The sequence below is a fragment of the Urocitellus parryii genome, chromosome 1 (genome assembly GCF_045843805.1).
Source record: "Urocitellus parryii isolate mUroPar1 chromosome 1, mUroPar1.hap1, whole genome shotgun sequence".
In the NCBI taxonomy this organism is placed as follows: Eukaryota; Metazoa; Chordata; class Mammalia; order Rodentia; family Sciuridae; genus Urocitellus; species Urocitellus parryii.
In genome coordinates, this window is record NC_135531.1 from 259,796,248 (window position 1) to 259,819,541 (window position 23,294).

General features: G+C 35.0%; 1 protein-coding gene and 1 long non-coding RNA gene across 2 annotated transcripts in view; one reads left to right on the forward strand and one right to left on the reverse strand.

The window, feature by feature from the left end:
- The window catches only part of Erbb4 (erb-b2 receptor tyrosine kinase 4), a 1,044,475-nt gene that overhangs the window by 315,736 nt on the left and 705,445 nt on the right, over positions 1-23,294 (reverse strand). The window contains exon 5 of the mRNA XM_077799365.1: positions 8,663-8,728. Coding sequence (XP_077655491.1) covers positions 8,663-8,728 — 66 coding nt within the window. The remainder of the gene's footprint in view (positions 1-8,662; positions 8,729-23,294) is intronic.
- Positions 4,006-4,435, forward strand: LOC144255188 (uncharacterized). The gene is made up of 3 exons (XR_013343679.1): positions 4,006-4,037; positions 4,133-4,269; positions 4,401-4,435. It is a non-coding gene; the product is annotated as an uncharacterized LOC144255188 (long non-coding RNA).

The window sequence follows — 23,294 nt, forward strand, 5'->3', positions numbered from 1 at the left end:
GTGGAATATTCACTTCTGATTTTTCTGCTTAGATTATCTACCTCTGCCATGCCCTACAGTTTGCATTCTCTTCAACCCCTCAATATCTGTATTTATGTCATCAATATCTACATATTCCATAACTGTGTTATGCGGGAAGACACCTGTGAAATGTGTGTGGACCAGATCAGCACTGAAGCCACTGAGTGGGAAGATCTGGTATCTGGGAACTCCCAGCAGCACCCCTACTGATTTTAAGATGGCCCAATACATTGTGAACTCCCACCGCAGCATTGCCAAAGGTCTCAGGCAACACTGCAGGTGGGCAGTGTTCCAAGCAGCCTACCTGGCCTCCTCTACCCTGTGTTTGAGAATAACTTTCTATGGTGTTCACTGATGGAGAGACATTGTTATATTTAATTCTGTACTCTTGATATCATGTACATTTTTTTAAATGGGAAAAAACTGTTATGAAATAACCTGTGCATTTGGCAGAGAAGTTTATTATCCCAGTGTCACAGATGAAGAAGTTAACATTTAAAAATATTTAACTACACCATCATGTGCCGATGATCTGTGCCGATATAAATAAACCAAGCACAGGATCATTTCTTTGTTAGTAGCTGCACCTGTCTGTTCAGTTGGCCCATGACTACCCCCCATCTGAAAACATATTTTTTGTGTGTCCAGTAGTTATTTCACAGTACTATTTTCTCAGCTTTTATTTCTCAGCCAGCCCATCCCTCAGGAGGGGAACCCATTCCCTTGCCCACTCAGGGAGTGTGAGAGAATAACATGTATACCCTGTACACACAGCTAATCAACATGAATGTACACACACACGCTGTGCAAGGAAGCAGGCACAGAAATCAACTTTTCTCAATGCTTTCACTATGTGGATAAGGGAATTTGGGAAAACTGAAGTTCTTAAAATTGAGTTAGTTTAGAGGCACCATTGCATCTCTAGTGCCCTGATGTCCCCAGTTCAATATTTTCTTTCACCTTTGCAAACATTCCTCATCTTTCTTTTGCATCCCACCCACATTATTCCCAGAAAACAGTTACAAATTTATGCAGTTCCTTTATACCCTATGGGCCCTTAGCAGGGCATTAAGCAATGTCTCAGAAATAACACTAACCTGTGATATCTAGAATAGTTATGATAAAAGTATCTCCTGTGGTTAAAATGGAAACCATTCTCTTCTCTTCTATCTTTGAGGAAAGTCATCAGTTTACAACAAAGCTGATCAATTTAAGTGAGAATGAACAGCATATCAGTGGAGATTTTTTTTCTCATTTTCTTCACGTAAATTATTCAGTGATGGTTAGAAATGTTAAATGAGTACAAGTAATTAGTCCATTGTAATGTTTCCCTTAATTTTACAATATCTTCAGAAATTATAAATTCAAAAAAAGGAGAAAATAGAAAATAATTGAAATCAATAAGAAGGCTTGTGGACATGCAAAGTTATTAGTAAAATACAAGAGTTTTAATTAAAGAAGCTGGCTTCTTACAAAGGCAGGCTGCTCTGCTGATTGATCAGGGGTGCTGGCTCAGCTCTTTCTCTTTCCTCCATTAGCTCCCCCTTGCTTTTCTCTGCTCTAATGGGATATTTACCACATTGGCACCTTCTTTTTAAACAACATTTGTTCCACAAAGACTGCAAACACAGTTACACTGCAGACAAATGATGTGTGGATGCATATATGCAAGTATAATTAGTGTATTATCTTCATAATTTGTCATTCTGATTTCAGAATCTACAGGAAACTTTTAATTATCATGGAAAAAAACACTAAAATTGAGCTGCTACTTTTTTAATGAAATTTTGAGGAACAAAAATATATAATCATTTCTTGGGATTTCAAAGCAGTTCCAGATATAGGACAAATGTATGAAATTACATGTATCTCTCAAGACTTTCCTAAGAATGAATAGAATTCATAAACCAGGTTAAGGATTTAAGCTTTTCCCTCCTGTGTTATTAAAAGAAAAAACTTTTAATATATTGTCACTGTTGAAAGTAATTTTCTTCATGTTCGTGCATAATGTTATAGAGGAAAACTGTAAAATAATTTCTAAGTTGCCCTAGCATATTCTATAATGTCTTTATAGAAACGATGTGTAATATAAAGCATTGTCTGAAACAAGGTTTTATTTTGCTAATATAGTGATGCCCCCATTTACAATGATCTACAATAGAATAAATACACTGTCGGTATTTGTTTCTGTTCTATTTTTAATTAAAAAAATAAGATTTTGGAATGATCTGCCTACAAAGTATATTGTAAGTAATTAGGAGTAAATTCTGCCACAAGAAGTTTTCCTTTGGTTAAAATAATGCATTAGCCTTAATCAATTCAGTGACAATTAACTGGGCAGAAGTAACAATCTATCCATTGGTCCAGTAGTTGAAACATACATGTCTTTGTTAATTTTTGTAATATAATATTTTAGTTTAGGAGACAAATAACTTTTGAAACCTGTCACCAAATGCTCCTACATTTTTCAGTTTGGAGTTAAGAAATATCATTCTTAAAGCAACTTGGCAGACTGAGTAGAATATTGAGTGGTTATCAGCCTAGAAGATTCTAGTTAAAAAATATGCCACTGAAGATAATAACTATGGCGACTTTTATATAAAAAGTAGGAAAAGGTTGAGAAAAGAAGGTCATATTTTCATGTATTCTTTTGTCCCTTCTCCTCACTCAAAATGCAGTGACTAACGGAGATGACACTGGGCCTGGGAGGACAAAGGAACGTGTGAAATGAAACCAGCAACCTTCCTGATAATAGTGGACTAGAGAGAGCTGGCCTGATGTTGTGCTTAAAGATAAAAAGGGACAAGAAGCATCTATTTTAAATGAGATAAGTGTGCTTCATATATCTTGCAGGAACAGAGATAACTTTGTTCCTTTAATCATTATTATTTATTTCTTAAAGCTTAGTTTCTTTCACACCTTCACCTATGGAGCTCAGACTTCAGGACTCCTGTTCCTATGAATAGAGAGAGTTGTCATTCTTACCAGTAAGCCTGCTAAATAATACTTCTATAAGCTTCAGACTTCACATAGCAGATAAGTTTGTCTCCCCTGACATGACTACATTAATCCACTGAATCAATTTACTTAAGCTGTGCTGTGGAGCAATGCGGCCATGATTTAACTGAGCTTAAAAGTACTTTCAAGTTAGAGTCACTGCTTTACATGTAATACAGCTCTCACTATCGCAGACTAAGTTGTATTTTGACCCTTTGCGGCTATGTGAGAAATGTTCTTGTCAAATTTATAGGGTCAGGATGCTCAAACATCAAAAAGGAATTAAAGAGAATGAAATCAAGTTGCTTCAGAACATTAGACTCATGATTAAAATAGTAAGAGTAGTACATTCGGTAAGACTCTACAGGTATCATTTAATAACTTTAATATTTAAAAAGTTCTTTAGGTTGCCAAAGATTTTGAAAATTAATTTATTTAAATTAAAAAAATCTTAAGTTTTTAGGAATAAATAGTTTAGAAATAGCTGATGGATCCAGTTTACAGTCTGATCATTATTGAATTCTATCAAGGCACAATGACACACTTAAAGTATTGAACATGCAGTCAAACTAACTGTGACACTCAACCTGTACACAAAATAAGTTGTATAGTGTTACTAAAATATGCTAAAATTTCACAAAATTCTACTAAAATTTCTGACTGAAAAGTTTGCATAGTGAGCCAGTGTAAGCTGTCAATTTATACCACCCTTCTATTTCACTATTAAGAACAAAAACATTTTCTTCGTTTCTGCTACTTAAAACTTCTGCCTCCTGCAGACCTCTCCTCAAGCTCACTGTGGTAAACAGAATCTTTGCTCCCATGTCTCTATTTGGAGATGGCTTTAACGCTCTGTACCATTGTTTGGTTGCATCCTAACCACTCATTCATTGCCATGAACTTTGCCCCAGAGCCTGAGCCAAATGTCGTTACCCCTGACTTCTCAACTTTAGTGACACAGAGGACAATTCCTAGCACACTTGCAAAGAGGGGACACCAGTGAGAAGAGTTCAGCAGTGGTAAGGTTGGATGAGTGAAATAATTTTGTTTTCCTTACTTTAGTTTCCTTTTCCAAAGTGATGAACTTTTAAATACTCTTTTCTTCTTTGCCTAGTATATTGAAAGTCTCAAAAAAGCACCATCCATAAAAATAAGGAAATATTTGGAAAAACATGAAGATGAATACCTCCAGAGAAGCTCACTAAAGGGAATTTATTTCAATGATTGACAAAGAAATAATTTGTAAATAAGGTGAGACTATTGCTTTCAGATCCTAAAATGCACATGTATAGGATCAATCAACAAAAAGCAGAATATTCTTGAAAACTTGCACAACATACTTACTGTTGCTGTTTTTTGTTTCTTTTTTAAATTGAGTCAAGGTTCAGATAGAAGTTTATCTCAAGTGGGCCTCGAGGTAAGTAGGACACTTCAGTTAACAAAACAGTCATTGTAAATCTAAAGGAAGCCTAGACAATTTTAAATTTAAAGTATTGATCATGTATGTTACTCCTCTATGGAATAAATGGATGTCTCATATCACTGTAGAATCTCTGAGGAGGTTAAATTTTCAAAAAAATAAAAAATAAAAATAATTCTAAAATTCAGGTCTTCCAATAAGTTTGTCTTTTAGTAGTTCCAAAATACATTTTGCCTCAGTATGCTGTGCTCTTTAAATATGTATAAGTAATTCATCTTTCAGGAAGCTCAGCCAGGGAGAGAGACTGGGAGCCAATGTCAAGGGCAAGCAGCCTCCTCCTCACTCCAGGGCTTTTGCTTTTCATCCCCCAGATGCTAGGTGTCAGGAGACTTCACAAGGTACAACTGGCCCACAGGAGCTTCTCTCTCACCTCCATTCATTCAGATTTTAAATGGATTCAGTTTCCTGACTTACCTCCTCTAGTTTATTATGCCATCAGCTATTATTTATTGGATCCTTAATACATGCCAGGAAATACTTAAATATTTCAACTGTATTAGGGCTTTGAATTTCATTCTAAAGAAAGCCACCTTCTGAGATGATATGTGTAATTCTCTCCATTTTATAGATGTGGTAGCTGATTTTTAAAAAGATGAAGGTGCTTGCCCATAACAGAAAGTTGGAACAACTGGAGTTTGAATCATCTGGCTGATTTCATATCCAAAGCCCTCGATTACTGAATGCAATGTGTAATTCAGTAGGGGATATAGGAGACAGTAATATCTTCAGATACAGAACACTTAAAAATCCTCAGTTTGAGTTATGTTTAACAACCCCTTTAATCATATCCTCAGCTTTTATTTCTCCAATTGTAAAATGAGGTTAGTGATAACTGTCCTCTTTAGCCCACAGAAAATTCACTTAGAATGAAGTTTTAAATGGAAATGTTTTTATAAACTATAAAGGTCATTGTTAATATATATTACATTAAAATGCATACTTGTATATATTTGATACATGTGCATGTTGAATTTAAGTCTGACAGACTGTGGAATAGGTACAGTGATCATTAACTGAGTGTTAGGTTATACTGAACTTAATTTCTATGTAGAAATTTCAGATGAATTAAATGATTTTGTGTTTGATACTTTGATATAGAAATTATGGTCTGAAAATTTTCATAGACAAGACTTTTTCCCATTCCACTTGATGGCAAGCAATAAACTCTACTATATGTCTAGAAGAACTAGCATTTGGTAAGGCATCTATGGATAGAAGTGTATCTGTTCCTCGTGAATGCCAGAGTACCAGGAGGCAAAAGTATAGCTGCTCCATTTGCATTGTACAAAGTACATGTAAAATGAGACAAAAATGAAATTATTTGATTATTTAAATTCTTTTAAAATATTTATCATTTTAAATTACTTATTATTTAATTATTTAATTTATTTTCACATTTTTTATTTGTTAATAGTCTTATTGAAAGTATTACTTCTAATAGTGTTATTATGTACGACTTCTGGTCTAGAGGAGATGGTATAGACTTCTTTCTCCCTGCCCACTGCATTCAACTGTAAACTCTGAAAAGAGCGAAAGAGGTAATCTCTGGCAAAGGAGACATTCTAAAGTGTGGTAGGAGGAAGGCAGTGGGATTTTGGACCTAGCACTGGAGGAACAATACAGGGATTCTTAACCCACCTCCTCCCAAAGAGAAGAAAGAGATGTTTATCCACATCAGTGTTTCCAAGTGCCCTCATCCCCTGAAAGTAAGTTCCTTAACAGCCATTGTGTCCCACCCAAACTAGCCGCCCACAGCGAAGGAGCTCTGATTCCTCTGCAAAATAAAGCAGGTAAGTCTGCAACAGCTTGTTCTCTGCTTTGACAACTCAGAAGTGTTTTTTTTTTTCATGAAAGACTGGAGATCCTTACACACTTCAGTAATTCCCATGGTTACTTGTCACTTCGTTAACAAAACACTGTGATGAGTCTTCATTATTTTAGAGATCTGGACTTACAATTGGCCACATCAGTGTCATCTCAGCATTGTGCACTCCTTGGTTTTGACTTCTCTGCTATTAAAACATTATCTCCAAACACTGTAATGAATGAAATTCACACGGCAGTCTAATCTTACTTTAGAATCCTGTTTAAAACATTCTTGTCAAAACATTCCTGCCATAAAATATTGTTTCTATTAAATAAGTTAATTTAAATCTAAACTGAGATACTATTTTTCATCTAATCCTGTGACAAAGACCCAAAAGATGGATAATATACTACTTTGTCCAGGGAATAGGGAGACAGGCTCCTGGCAAAGGTAATTGTTAGCAACCACAACAAAGAATAAGATCTCTGTGGAGGTGATCTCTATCAAATTGCAAATACACCTATCTTTGACCCTACAAATGCCATTTCTAAGAATATTGCAAATAATTCATACACATAAGTACAGGTTGAAAAAACAATGGCAGTATAACCACTCCCAATGGCCCATTTGTTAAAGATTTGGTCCCCACTTCCGGTGCCATTAGATGACAGCAGAACATGTAAGAGGTGGGGCCAAGTGGGAAACTTTAGGTTATTGGGGGTGGCCCTCAAAGGCCACTGCCAGGCCCAGGTATTTTCTCTTTGACCCCACCATGAAGAGAACAATGACATAAAGTCTTGTGACAGCCAACAGGGCCAATCACTCCTGGAGTAAGAACTATAAAATTATGAGCAAAATAAATCCACTCTATTTATAAGTTTATTATTTTGATATTTATTACAGCAACAGAAATAACACATAGTACAACATGCAAAGCCTGCTAATATCTGAGTAAAAAGGAGTGGGATATGTATACACATTTCCTTGAGTATGTGTAAATTATCTTTGAGAAGAATATACCAAAATTACCAATACTAATTGTTGCCTATCTAGGGTAGCTAAGGGACCAAAGAGGAACACAGGTGAAAAGGTACTTCTTACTTTATTCTATTATATTTTATGAATTTTTGATATGAGAATGCTCACAAATTTTAAAAATAAACTGAAGAAATCATTTTCCATTGAACATATATCATCTTTTACTTCTTCCTTTGGTGCTTGAAATAAAGCAATTCTCTTTGTCTTTTTGTTGTTGCTGTTATTATTATTGTTATTCAAACAGAATCTAGCAAACATCATGAACTGAGACAAATTAAAAATCTCTAAACTTTCATTCAATAGTTTAACAAGCTTCCACAATATATAATATTTGTATGTAAAAGTCTCCAACAATATTTTCTGCCTTCTATACTCATAAAGTAATATGTACTATTGTCACAATAGTGCTTTTCAAATAGTATTCTAGTCATTGTTATTGCAGCAGGAAAAACAAGTATTTACCATTTGTACAGGGCATTTTGTTTTCCATTTATTTTATTTTATTTATTTATTTTGAGTACCAGGGATTGAACCCAGGGGCGCTTAACCAACTGAACCACATACCCAGCCTGTTCTTTTACTTTTTAATTTTTTTTTTTTTTTTTTTGAGACCGACTGGGTCTCTGTAAGTTGCTTAGGGGCTTGCTAAATTGCTGAGGCTGGCTTTCAAATTGCAATCTTCCTGCCTCAGCTTCCCCAGCCACAGAGATTACAGGGGTATGCCACTGCACCCAATTGTTTCCATTTTTAAAGAAACTATTTATACCTAAGATTGGTGAAAGCTCCTGGGGTTAAAATGGCTTATGACTTTAAGCATGATGAAAATATTAGATATTTGTCTCTATACTCTATGTGGTTTGATTTTAAATGCCTGAGCAATGAGGTTAGCTTCATACCTATCTTACCTAATAATTAGTTCAAGAAACATACTCTCAGAGCAAGATTTATGTTAACAATAGAAAATCTACATGCATCCCTTACTTAGTTTATAACCCCTGTGCCTAGAATAGTGCCTGGAATATAGCAGGTACACAGTATCCTTTTTGCCCTATATTTTTTTACCGATTAATGGTAATATAACTGCTTTGGAAAAATACTGAAATATCTGTTTTACCTAAAGTTGAATTAATATAATTTTGCTCACATTTTGGATTGTGTACTTCTACTAACATACAAATTTTGAAGTCCTAACTAATACCAACACAGTGATGCTGTGAAATCATTAACCTAGAAAGTTCAAACAAATATAAGAAGCAACTACATATTATGTTTCATTTGACCATCTCAAACATTTTTTTTTAATACTATTGAGTACTTACAGGTCTGACAATGATTTTCTGTTGGTCCCCAGCATCGGCCAGTACAGGACTTATGGCAACGTCCACCTGAAGAAGAGGAACAAGGAGGAAAGAGGGTCATGAACGTTTTAATCTTTCACTCCTTGATGAGGAGAGACTGCCCAAGGACATATCCCTGCTCTTTCGAAAAATTTTATGTCATACTAGAGTTGAGGCCTAGTGCTGAAAATGCTCACTTAAGTAGCAAAGCTTGAATATTCTATCTTTGACTCTACAAATGCCATTTTAAAAATACTGGAAATAATTCATACACATAAAGACAGATTAAAAAAACAATGGCAGTATAATCACCCCCATGGCCCATTTGTTAAAGATTTGGTCCCCACTCCCAATGTCATCAGATGACAGCAGAACATGTAAAACTGAAGTACAGTCTTCTGGTATTCAAAATACTCTCAACATTTTATATGAAAAAGAAACAAATATGTTTGTAATATTTCCCAGAAAGTCAAAAGTAAATTGTTATATTAAATAAATTTCACTTTGTTGAAAATTTTGGTTGTATTGATCTCTTCTACTTGGTATAATTTCAAAAGTTCACAGCTTACTGATTCCAGTAGATATCACAAATTAAGTTAATTGTTAAAAAGAAATCAAGTTTATGAAAGCGAGAATGTATTCTTTGAAACACATGACAAAACATCAGAATAAAAGGCAAAATCAAGCATTTAAAAGAGCTAATTTTTTTAGAAAACAATTTCAGTTATTCAATACATGCTTTTAAAATTGTTATATGCATTTTTGAATATTGGCCTTTAACTCTTGTGGTAGCTCTTTAGCTACAGTGAATATCACCCTCAACAAATATAGTTGTCCCACAGAGAAATCCCCATAAGGACTCAAAAATAAAAATATTAGCTAGAGGCAATCAGGTAAAATGACTTTGTGTGAAGCTGGTTTCTGAATTTCATTCTAAATTTAGGCACATGGATTATTTTTAGAATGAAAAGTACACATGAAAGTTGATGAAAGACTAGCTGTTGGATAACAAGCTTCCTATTAAACCTCTCTTAGCTTTCAGGTATTAACTGTGAATTCAAAGAGAACTATATTATAAAAATTATCAAATACAGTTTACCAAATGTTTCCATCTTCCCTTGATGCATGGTTTTCAAATAATCAGCTTGAACATTCTTACTGCTTAGAGTTTTTTTTTCCTTTGCAGTGAAAGTACCTGAGTGATCCCACATGATAAAGACCTTCAGAGTTATAATACAGATTCAGCAGACACTTTCTCTGATTGACCTCAGCCTGTCCTGATGGTCTGCCCTCAGAAGGGAACCATAGTGTTTCCAAATCAATACAATGCTCAGGATCAGTTCAAGCCATCTTTTTTAAAAGTATGGGTATCCTTGCTACAGCAGAGTTTATTTAAAGCAGTTCTGTCTGTGATCGCTGCTACTGACATCATCAGTGTATAATATCCTGTCACTCTGCCATCTGTTTATTTAGATCTAAACACATTATAACTACATAATGCAAGCTCATTCTAGTTGACAGGAAAAGGACTCCATCTGGCCTGAACAATATAACTTTAATCAGTGATAATGATAATTATTATTAAAAACTTACTGGAGTTCCTTTGTACCAAGCTAATATATCTAAATTGATTTATACCAGCGGAAATTAGAAAGGACTGTGAGACAAACTGGGAAGCAAGGAAAACTTTCTGAAGAACCAAACTTTTTTATGAGAAAATATCTAACATTAATTTGCCTTCTTAGATGTGTTGAAATGCTTTGAATCTATTCACCAAGTGGTCTGTAAATTGAAGATATCTAAAGCAAAGAATGACCTGTCACTTAATCTATGACTTCTTTAATTGTGTTTGAGCTAATAAAATATTTAGCTTTATTCTTTATGGTCAGAATTCTATATGGTAGGAAAATAAAAGAAAGGAAAAACAGAGAAACAGATAAGATACATTAATAAAATATATTTTAATATACTCAATATTTATTTCGGGGGAGAGTTACATTTTTTTGACTCTTTATTTATCAAGTTTCAATTCACCACCCAAATTCAGGCTCCCAGATTTCGCATAAAAAGGCCCATAAATATGTATGATGTTTATGTTTGTTTCTACTAGTTAAAATAAATGCAATTTTTTTTAAAAAAAAGGTATATTTCTTGAAATATTGTTCATGTTTTTTTTGACAAGGTATCAGAGTCAAGCTCACTATTTGGAAATGAGTGACACAGAATGTACACCCCAAACTTTAACCCTGTCTGCTTGCTGCTGTGAGATGTTCTTCAGTAGTTTTTATTTCTCATCTGTATTTCAACAAAAATATTATTACTGGTATATAAGGATGCCTTCAGCAGCTGCTTCTCTTCCTGGATTTTACAGAATCTTCTATTTCTTCCATATATTTTGGGAGCTAAAAGAAGATAGATGTTCCCTCAGTCTACACATTTCAGAATCCATTCCTACCAACACATTGGAGGGGTTTGACTGGAATGTGCTTCTATAAACTGTTGCTTGGCCTGCCCTACCTTGATTTAACTGTCTTCCTGGAGCTTTGACTCTTTTGGAATCTGCCCAGGGACTCAGTTCAGCTTTGATCTTCAAAGTGGTACAATAGATGATACATTGGTATCAATACTATTTTCATCAAGTTATTGTAATAACTAAATATCACAACATCTGAACAAAAATCTCTGTCTACGGATTGTCAGAATTCACTCTTTACTACACTTTCAGACCTGCCGTCTTAATTTGATACTTGTGGATAATTGGCCAGTAAAGTCCTATAAAATATTATGTTAAATAACTTAAATTTTTTGTAGCCCTTTGTTTTCATCATTTCTACTGCAGAAAAGTATCAAAGAGATGATGGGGTAGAAAACCTTACTGTTTCCATAGTAATTATCTGTCTAGCACAGGAACAACAACAATTTCTATTAGCTTTGCTTCCATCTATCTCCTCATAATTACTTCATAAGCATCTTCATTGTTCTGTGTATTAGGTATGATGTTGAATATTAGAGATAAAACATTGAACTGAAACAGACATGGCCACCATCCTCAGAGAGTTTAGAATTAATTCCACATCATACTGAAAGGGAAAATTTTTGACTATTATGTATTTCATGTTTATTATCCATGAGACTAAGAGGAAAAGCCAACAAATCTACATTTTAACATCATTCTAACTCAGGTAAGAAGGGGTAGACAAGACCACTTTCAGTGAGATGATCCCAATGTAATGCCTAGGGCTTAGAATTCTGCTACATTCTTAGCATAATGATTTATCTTTGCATCATCTAGAATGAGATTGTCCCTGAGTATTTCAGTGAAGAGGACAGTTATGGAGTCTGAAATGTCTCTTATTTGTCTCCTAACAGATATAAATGTCCAATTTCTTTTTTTTGTATTTTTTAAATATTTACTGAACGCAGATATACTTTACCACTGAGCTACATCCCCAGCCTCCCTCTTTGTTTTATTTTTTATTTTGAGACAAGGTCTCACTAAGTTGCTTAGGGCCTCACTAAATTGCTGAGGTTGATTTTAAACTTGCAACTCTTTTTCCTCAGCCTCCTGAGCCCCTGGGATTATAGGTGTGTGCCACCACACTGGCTCAAATGTCCAATTTCTTATTGAGGGCATTTTTCCTTCCCTCTGTATACAATATTTTCTCTCTTTTTTTTTTTTTTGGAGGAGAGGTGGTACCAGGGATTGAACTCAGGGGCACTTGACCACTGAGCTACATCCCCAGCCCTATTTTGTATTTTATTTAGAGACAGGGTCTCACTGAATTGCTTAGTGCCTCACTTTTGGTGAGGCGGCTTTGTGTGATCCTCTTGCCTCAGCCTCATGATTCTCTGGAATTACAGGTATGCACCCCTGCACCCAGCCAGTATTTTCAGTAGCCCTGATTTCATGAGGAAAATAGACCACACATGTCACTAGTATTTTAGTATAAATTAGTTTTATGAACTACTTCTCAAGGCATAGGTTTTATAAATAAGGACTGAAAAGAGAAAAACTCATCAGATATTAGAGTATAAAAATGGGAACAGTATTTTGGGACTCTGCCACTGTTATCCAAATCTGTCTCATTTCCCTGTCTCAACCTGTTATATGACTATTTTCTATTGTTTATTGAGATAATTCTCTTAAAGCTATGTGAAAAAATATGCCACTTTTTGACTTAAAAATTAAGAATCTGACATTTCCATATGGCTTAGTGAGAGCAGAGCTATTTAAATTAATAGCTGCTGTCATTATGATTCAATCAAAGAGATAACATTTTTTAAAAAATAGAATTTTAAACCAATATTTCTGTTTTGGTAGTAACTATATTAATGTTTAAAATAAGTGCTGATTATTCCATACTAGCATGATTTCAATTCACAAGCAACCCCCCTCTGCTTTGACAATTATTCATCATGGAGTTAGCAAATAGGATTAAGTTCATCTTTTATTCTTGTCCAGACGATGTTACTAAAAATGTAGCTTTTGCATTCCTTTTTAGAAAGTAGAGTCCTTGAGCTGCTTTTATGTTTTCAAGAATCATAAATTCATGCTAGAAGTTTTGCTTGTTTGTGTGACCGCCTGACAGGAGAGATGAGATTCAATATCTACCTCTGTAATGCTTTCTGCAAGTAATATGCCAAGACAGTTGAAGAGTTACAAAATATGAAGTCACTGGCAACTGTAAAAGATTATATCCTAACCCTGCCTCTAGCTAGAGGCAGTGCAGTTATATCCCTGGATTCTTCTTACAATCCTTTTAAAAACAGGCACTGTTGACCTCTTAAAATGGCTTTTATTGGGGAAAGAAGTGAGAAAATAATATCTTTTTCATGAGCATATAATTCAAAAGAGGGAATGGAACATTTACAGAAGGCCTACATTAAACTAGTCCAGATTCTTGGTGGGGGGATAAAAAATGAGGAAGTTGGTGTCCTGCCCTCTTAGAGCTTTCAGGACACAGGAAATAGAGAAACAAGAAGGTAATCTTCATAAATCATAAAATGTAGTAAAACATAGGTATGCATAAAGTGGAGAGGAAGGAATTGAGAAAGACTCTGCAGAAGGGTGGATATTTCAAGCAGATATGATGCCCACTTTGTCCAGGAGAGAAGAAAGAGTTTTCCAGGCCCAAGGATTAACCCAAGCAGTGACACAAAGGCCTAGATGAGCACAGCTCTTTGCCACCATAATATATAGTTTACAGTCTCTTGAGGACAATTTGCAGGACTCATAGCAGCTGGGGTTTGAGTTTACAATGGGAGCTGGAAGCCTCCTATGAAGTTTGGAGTTCACTCCGCACAGGTGTTACGAAGTTGGCCAAGGTTTTTGGGCATTGAAATGATATGATTTGACTGGCAGTATAGACAATGGTTTTGTGTCATGGTTCCCAAAAGTTAGTATTGACACTTGAGTGGCCTGTGCAAGATGCTAGTTTTATAGTACTGGGTGAAGTACAGAATCCACATTTTTTAAAGAACAGTGCAAGGGATTCCTGATGCTGGTAGATCCAAAATGAGAGAGTGTAAAGAGATTATGACTTGGTATATAATTCAAAACTTGGTTAGCACCCTGGCTACATCTTGAAACAATATTCAAGTGTTAGATGTGATCAGATGCTGAGTAGTCAAACTCTCAGACTTAGTGTTGAGATCTAACAGTCTCTCACATCCCAGTGTTTACTCCTTAATTTTTGGACAAATTTCTATCAAATTGTACTTTTTTACTCAACAACACTCAGAAATACATAGATTTTACTCAAATTTAAATTATTGTAAACCACTCATATAATCTCAATAGGGTCCCAGCAATGACATTAGTAGTAGTTAATGACATTATTGTAATGAGGAGTTGCTCTTCTGTATCAGATGTTCACAGTTCCCTTGTTCCTCCCTGACAGTCCCCATTGTCCTGTGTTTATTCATCCCTCACTTTTGTTATGTAAATTGACTTTACTTTTTCTTTCAGTCTCAATTCAATTTTCCTATCTTTCCTCTTACTTTGAAAGTTTATTATTGAATAGAATCTTTAACTTTTATACATTTTGATTGTCAGAAAAATATGAGCAGGTATTTTCACTTGCTTTGGAAGATAAAGTTAATTTTTTTAAAAAAATATATTGTTGGAAATTTTCATCTCATTATACAATTGATAAAGGTTTAGTAATTCAAAATATTTTAAGTAGCTACTATACTGAAACAAAAATAGGTATTGTGGACCTTGTTAAACTACATTATTCTAAAGATACCATCATGTTATTCAGTCAAGCAATCAATGGTACAAGGATTTAGAAAAGCATATGTATTCATATGATGAAGACATATTTTGAGCAGAGTGTGAAGTATATCAAATTTAGTCTGCAACACTTCTATTCATCCTACCACAGGGTCCCAAATCCCTACTGTGATTCAATAACTGCCAGAGTACACAATATCTTCCCCAGCACCACCTCAGATAGAGCTTCAGAAGGGATAGCTAATGGACAGACCAGTTACTGTGGCACAGAGATGTGCAAAGGTTGGAAGGGACTAAGCCCTCTGTAAATTGTCATTCTTCCTAAGCCCATCTGGACATACAGATCAATCCCAAGGAGAAATAAAAATGGCAGAAATCCCGGGAGTAGAAGAATGGTCCAGGTAGAATAAGGTGGAAAAATCTGTGCCATTGTCCCAAACCTCTCAAATCATGAATAGAGGCAACCAATTACTCTATTAGCATGTTAAGCTTAGGGTCTATTGTCATGTATAGATTCAAGTGGAATAGCCAGATCAACACAAATTCCACAGACAAAACCAAAATTGATAATAATATACTTAGAACTGAAGATTGTTGATCATTGATTTTATCTGTAGACTCCTGTGATCCTAAGAATCACTAATAAAAGTAATCTAATGAATATTATGGCAAAGACAAAATAGACATAAACAGATTAAAGGAATAAGATTTCTGAATGAATGCAAAGATCCATGATATTACTCATGGATTACTATCCTAGATATACTATACTCCTCCCAACACACATTCAAATTCCTTTAAGTTACTACAACCAATAGAAATGAACTTCAATGAGAAATATATTAAAGGATCCAAATACTTTTAGGAAAGTCATGCTACTAATAACATGAAGTGACTAAAAACTAGAAGAAAAAACAAAGTTTTTCCTGAGGGGGAAAAAAATACACATACACACACACACACACACACACGCACACACATATATATATGATGTCAAATTTTTATAACAAATCAAGCAATTAACAAGCATTAACTTTCATTTTATAACTGTTAGTACAATGTAGAATATAAGAATCTAACCTACTATAGAATAGATTTAGCTTCAATTGATGTCAAATGCATTTCTGCACTATAGATATGAAATCTGAACAAACTGAAGTACCCTACCAGCAGACGTATTGAATACATTAAAATGTGTCTGCTGCTTGCAATCAACAGCAGCAATAATAATAATACTTACTATGAACACTCCAGGGGCTGCTAAGAGCATCCAGGGGCATCCTTCAGAGTATAATCTGTCTACATGATACCCCTTACAGGTTTAAATTTGCAACCTGTTCAGCCATATGTGGTGGGATATTGTAAGCATTTCACCTACATTAACTCATTTAATTCTTGTACAACCCTAACATCCTACAAAATTTGTATCTATAGCCCAGACAATGTGGAATGCAAGCTTGTGCTCCCATCTGCTCACAGAATTTCTCCACCTGCATGATTATAGGATTTGAACATTTTTATGTCTAAAATTGAATCATTGGTCTTCCCACCCCATCACAACATTATCCCTATAAAGACTTTACCATTTCAGTCAACAGAAGCTCAATCCTTCCAAAAGCTCAGGCCAAATATTTGGAGTTATCCTTAGCTCCTTTTTTTTTTTTTTTTAATTTCACAACTTGGATCTAAATTCATTAATATATCCAATTGTCTTTAACTTCAAAATGTGTGTAGTATTCAATCATTTCTCACTATCTGCTTCATTTTCATCATGATAAACCACAATCATGTCTTGCTTAGATTGATGCAATAACCTACCTGATGTCTTAGCTTCCTCTCTGGCTCCTTTAGAATATCTTCTCAATATAACCATAGTGATCTTACACCATATCAAAATTCAGAAAAATATAAAATAAAAATTATTCATAACCTTTGCACTATTTTTTTGTTTTTAAAGTATGTATTGTTTTAAAATAATACCTAATTTTGTGATTTATTTTCACTTAACATTTTATATTAAACATTTTTCAGGCACATTAAGCCAATGTGATTTTCATTTCTTTCAGTGGATTTACCCTCTATTATATAGACATTCCACAATTCAATGAGCTATTTTGTATTACAAGGTGTTTTTGCTGGAGAATACATATTTTTAAATAAAAATTAAGAAAATGTTTTTAATTTCATGCCTATTTTTTCAGAAGATTCATAGTTTGTTGAAGATGATTTGGATATAATAATTTGACCATGTCTTTCATTATATCCTCCTTGAAAGCACTGATGGGACCTGGGGTAGCTGTAAAGAATGGAGATGAGTGTCACATATATCAGAACAGGTGATGAAAGGATTGATGTACTGGCTCCAGCTGAGTGCCAGAGGTCTCTGTACACATCTATCATATTTGACCTTTTCATCACCAAGTTGGATAAAACATTTGAAATATGCTTACCATATTTGCAAATTACATAAACTTGAAAGGGGGTAGCAAATGTTCTTAAGCAGGATAGTATTCAGACTTTAAGGGGACTTGATAGATGAGATGATGAACCAAAACTAAAAATGTAAAGTTCAATAGCATCAATGTAAATCCCTGAATTTGTGTTTCTAATCAATAATTCACATAAATACCAACAGATACACACGTATACACAAAGTCTGTCTGGATGAGACATGTCAGAATTTCAATTATCACTCTGCTATTGAGTGTGTTATTCCTTAGGCAGGTTAATTAACTTCTCTCACTATTTTTGCTTTTATTCTTTGTATTGAAGTGTTCACTTTAGGCCAGCACCACCCTGCACTATGCCATCTAGACAACACTATCCACCTCATCTCCCTCACTGTATAGTCTCAAATTTATCAGACACATTCTGCACAGTGGCTTATGTGTTTTACACATCTCATTGAATTTGCAACATAAGTGCATTCATTACTTGCCTTATTCCAAAAGTAAGAAAATGGAAATAACTTTTTAAGTGGAGCCAGAGAATTGTCCTTTATAGTATGTCAGCCCTTCTTTATGCATAGCATGCTCACTAGTCAAAAATGTTTGTTTTAGCCCATTTTTTTCATTTCTAATTGGCAATTACTTTGATTCTACTACTTGTTTATTAAAGCACAGCAGTAAATGGGTCTAAAATAAATGTCAATTAAATATAAACACATTTGAGTATTTGGCATGTATTTCCAAAGGAGAATGTGATAGGAAATTAGAGACCACAGTTTAGAGAAACTAAAATTGTCAAAATACTATTGAGTGCATAACCAATTTCAATATTGTCAACTGCTTTTCTAAGTCTTCATAAATGAAACACTTAGAGAAGCAAGTGCTGGTAAAAAGTAGAAAATACAAAATTTTACTAAGTGCTGGTAAAAAGTAGTAAAAAGCAGCTTTGAAATCATTTTTTAAATATACCTTTAGTCTCCATTATTTATCATTGTTGGGATCTGAACAAAGAACTATGTAAGAGCTGACTTTCCTAATTAAGAAAACAGCTGATGGCACCTACATCATACATGGGATAGATATCATTAAGTGGAATAACATAAAACTCTGGCAACTAATAGCATAAGTCAATGTTAGCTCCCTTCTCCTTCCACCACAACACTGTATATAAAAATATTATAGGAAAGCACAGAGAAATAAATAGATGGAGAGATTAAGAAGAAATGATATGGCAGATACATCACATATTTTGAATACAGAAATATTTACGATAGGTTGAAATGATGAGTAGGGTACTATAGGTCAAGTAATAGAAAGGCAGGGAGGAAGTAGGGGCTTTGGCAGTTTGGCAAATTAGGATAAGTGGATAAGCAAAGGTATTTGCCTGCTTTGAAAAAGCACAAAGAGCCCCAGCCTCAGCAAGAATAAGACTTAGGATCCATCCAGTGATACTCACTCTGTGACTGGAACTTTACTGTCTTGCAAACTCCAAGTAGGTGCACATAAAGGGAAAGAAAGGGCACAAGGGGTGAATTTCAAGGTATGTTCCAGAGAGGGAGACAATGCCCAGGATGGAGCCAACCTTTAGATGAATAGATAGTTGTTCGTCAAGCTGGGGTCTCGGCTTACTCCATGGCCTTTGTCTGTAAGATTGCTAGTCAATTTTAATGGATCCTTGAGCAGCCATAACCACCCACATGTCCATTTTCTGAGAGTGGTGTCACACTAGAGAAATGTGGCTTAACAGGCAAAACATAAACCTCAGAAATTTACTCCTTTCAAAGGGACATTAAATGGGATCCAAAGCATTGCCTATGGCAACAGCTGTCATCTTCTTCTCTGAAGTCTGTCACTCACCACCTCTCCAACCCCAAGCTGTCTCTCTTCCTGCTCTCCTGTCATGAAACTCCCCCCTTCTACTCGTAAACCCATTGTATCATTATGTGAGTGGTGAATTCAGACATTCTCTCCAAATATATTTTTTATTCCATTTGGCTCTCTGGTATAAATAATTTTCTCCCCACTTGTTATGCACCCTGAATGTGCCTAATAACCTAGGTATAATTTGTGTTTGTGTGTGTGTGCATGTGTGTGTGTGTGTGTGTGTGTGTAGGATGCAGGATAGTTTGATGGGATGAAAGGATTAGGGAGACAGAATGTTCGAGAAGGTGAGGAAGAAAAATTGTAAATATTCCTATTTGTTATCTTTGTCCTTCTCAGTCTGCAGTTCTTGAGGAGCAATGTACTAGCTCCATTTCCCCCATGAGCATAAAGAAACGGCTAAACCCCATGTATAGGACAGTCTCCACAGGTTGTCTATTTTCATCCACTTTCCACCTGACAGACCCAAGGATAGACATATCTCCTCTCCTCTATGAATTAATAAGAAGTGGATGTTATCATGAGGAAACTGAGGTGGACGAAATGATTACAAGTTCTTTAAAGGGAAGAACCATTTCTTCTCCACGTACTCAAAACACAGTAGACTCTTCAGATTGAATAAAGCAATATTTCTTCTACTAAGAGGCCCATATTTTTCACACCATCACACTAACAACAGCTTCTTCAACCCTGAGTAAATTTCGAAAGGTCTTATAATGTCTGTGGTTTGGGACTTTATAACGATGGCTGGGGCCATTAATCTTGGAGCCTCCCTTTTTTTTATTATATCTGAGATTGAGACTGAGTTTTTGTTACAGATTGCTAGCCTGTACCAGCTAGTTGCAAAGATGAGACATCACTGAGACAGATAACAAAGAAAAATGGGTAGCAAATTGGAAAAGATTAGGTAGCAGCTCTACAGTACTATATTAAACAAGCTCTTTTGAGGTATGGCATCCAGAAGTCTCACTTGTGTGACTTCCTTTTTTTTCTCTCCTTCCCTTTCTCTTTCTCCTCCCCCTACTTCCTCCCCCCCCCATTTGTGTGCAAGTGTATCTCTCCAAGTTTTCACACTTAAATAAAAGTAACCCACATTAACAAATAGGGGTGCATTTGTAAAATGCCATTGTAAGCCTGAGGAATGAAAATGTGATTTTAACACTGATGGAGGCTAAAAGAAAGTGACCCAAAAGAAATTACAGTAAATAATAAACCAAAAATGTCTTGGTGTAGAATGTTTTTATTAATTCACCTTTGAAGTTCATACACAAAAACCAAATTTCAAGGATAATGGATTTATAATATATTTTTATAACCCAAGTCCATCAACGAGCTATTTCAGTGGAATTTCTTCTAGATATACAAGTAGACTGATTTTGAAATTAAATTATCATTTACAGAAAAAAAGAGATATGATGTGCAAATCCCTACATGTACAATATACATTCATTGTATTCTATTGCAAACTATTTATGACTAAATATCAGTCCAACTACCTATCATTCAGCCCTAGTTATTTTGTTTTCTGAAAAAAATATTTTTGCCTTGCAATCATCCAACATGAAAGCCCTTCAAATAGAATAAATACAATATTAAAGTATCAGTCATAGCTCAGAAATATTGAAAATTTGTTATGTGCACAGCAAGGTTCTAAGAAATTTATTTCTCATGGCATCCTTTGAAGGGAATCCTACTACAGATTGTGAAAATGAGGCCAGATATGTTTAATAACTTTCACAAGATTACCCAAATAAGTGATGAACCTGGGATTGGAGCCCATGCATATTAGCTCTAGAATTCACACCCTTAACCAACTCAACCAAATATCTAATTTTTGTTAAAAGATGCAGCAATGGTGCAGTCATTTGGGATAAAGAGGGAAAGAACATCCAAAACAGGTTATAACACACACAGGAAAATTAGCTCATTGTCACAGTAAGACCTGGTTTCTGTTGGAGTTAGTGCAAATACTGCAGTTCATTAGATTTTTGAAAGCTAGGAAACCCTTAGGCAAGGATATTGAATGAGACACTTATTCAAATAACTTAGGAAATGACTTATATAGCATTTGAAAGATGATCTGGGGTTTCATGTCAAAATCTTCAATGCATGTGATGAATGAGCAGAGTTTATCCAATGACAATGGGCAGGGTGGAAGGTGCCACAGGTAGATGGTGGGAACCTTAGAGAAGCCACCTCACTCCCTATGCTCAAGAACAAGCTGGTGGTTATCAATGATGATGGGAAGTTGAGAAAAGGCAGAATAATATTTAGGGTAGGGCACAGAATAGTGATATTTTTATAGGAGGAACAGATTTCACTTATAAATACTAAAAATAATGAAAGCTAATATTTGTGGATCAGTTCTAATGGGGCAGGCACTTTTAAAAAATATTTTTATCATTTTCCCAATTCACTCTCATGTGAGAAAAATGAGGAACAGAGGAATAAAGAAATTGCAGTCAGAGACCCGCGTAGTTGGCTCAAGCTGAATGCAGAGCATGCTCTCAGTCACTAAGCTGCCCTTCAAGGTAAAAATACAAGGAGTCACTGAGCAGAGATGAAGATTCAGGAGCTTTGCCTTGGAACAGGGTCAGGTAAACTGTTTTGGTAGGGAAGATAAGGACCAGAGAGACAAACAGTGATGTCTAATTTTTGTCTTTATAGTTACTCATTTGCATATTTAAAAAGTATTCAACAGTGTTGCACTCTTACTGTTCTATTATCTACATCTATTATTTACATCTCTTGATACATCTATTATCAATGAAGTAATGTTTTGTTTTGTTTTGATTTACTCTTTCATAAGAATGTGATAAAACTTCATGATTCATAATTTATCTTCCTCTACAGAACCAAAGCAGACAGATAACTGTCAAGTAAACAACTAAAAGTACTCTTAGACACTTATTTGACTTAAAATAAATAGCAAGTCTTTTCAATAAAATGTGATATTTAAAATTATGCGGCATAATGAAATTTGAAAAGGTTGAAGTGATGCTTATTCAACACTGCATTGCCTTTAAAATCTTATAGATTTATCACTGGAGTTTTCTTAGCAAAGTTAATTTCTTTATTCTGGAAAACATACTTTGGCATATGATTTAGGTAACTAGTTGAATGCTATACTGTACTTCTTAAGTATAGAGTTTGAATTGATTCTACAGAAAATATTTTTGAAAAAACAACCTAGATCAAAATCTTTGTTGAATAAAATGTGAAAGGGCGAGGAGAATAAAAATGGTTGATCAGAGGACCTACTTTTGAGATGGCTTTTCCTTTGTGCATTTTTTTATTCAAGCTTTTTCATTTCTTTTATATATTTCCCTTACTTGTATTTTAAGGAGAACTTTAAGAGAAATGTCACTGCATAATTTCCTCTCCATTTTTTCTTCCCTACTTAAAAGAGCACCTACAATTGGAAAAAGAATCACCTCTAAATAGAACATAATTTGTTCTTGCCAGGCAGCAAAGAATTAAATTGAAGGTGTGTACAGCTGCTTGCAACCATCTAGGCTTGAAAGATTGCTAAGTGGGTTAGCAGCTTGATCCCTATCTTCATTGTACCCCCAGCTCTTGCTAGAGATACCACACCCATGACCCTCACCCCAAGAAAACAGCCATCTCTCCCCCACCTTTGCTGCACATCTTGAAATAAATGTAGTTCAATAAGAGGACACCAATAACCAAGGGGGACACACATCAAAAGGGAAACTTGAATGTCTATACTAATTTTCACTTATATGTAATCACCTTCCTTTTGCCTCCTAGCTTTCTTCGAGTGATAAGGAATTAGAGGGGAAAAGGGGGAAATAGTAATCTTTAAATACTACTTAATTGGGAAACTGAGTTCTATGAAGCCATTTTCACTAGTAAACAATTGATGAAATGGTGCATGGTAACAAAATCTGTGAGTGATGGTTACAAAGCAGGACAGACACATAATCACTCTTGCCCATTACAGAGAAAACGAATCAGAGAGAAACAGAAAAGGGTAGTCCTGAGGAGTCATGTAATTGTCATTCAATTTATATTGTTGTCCCCAACTCTG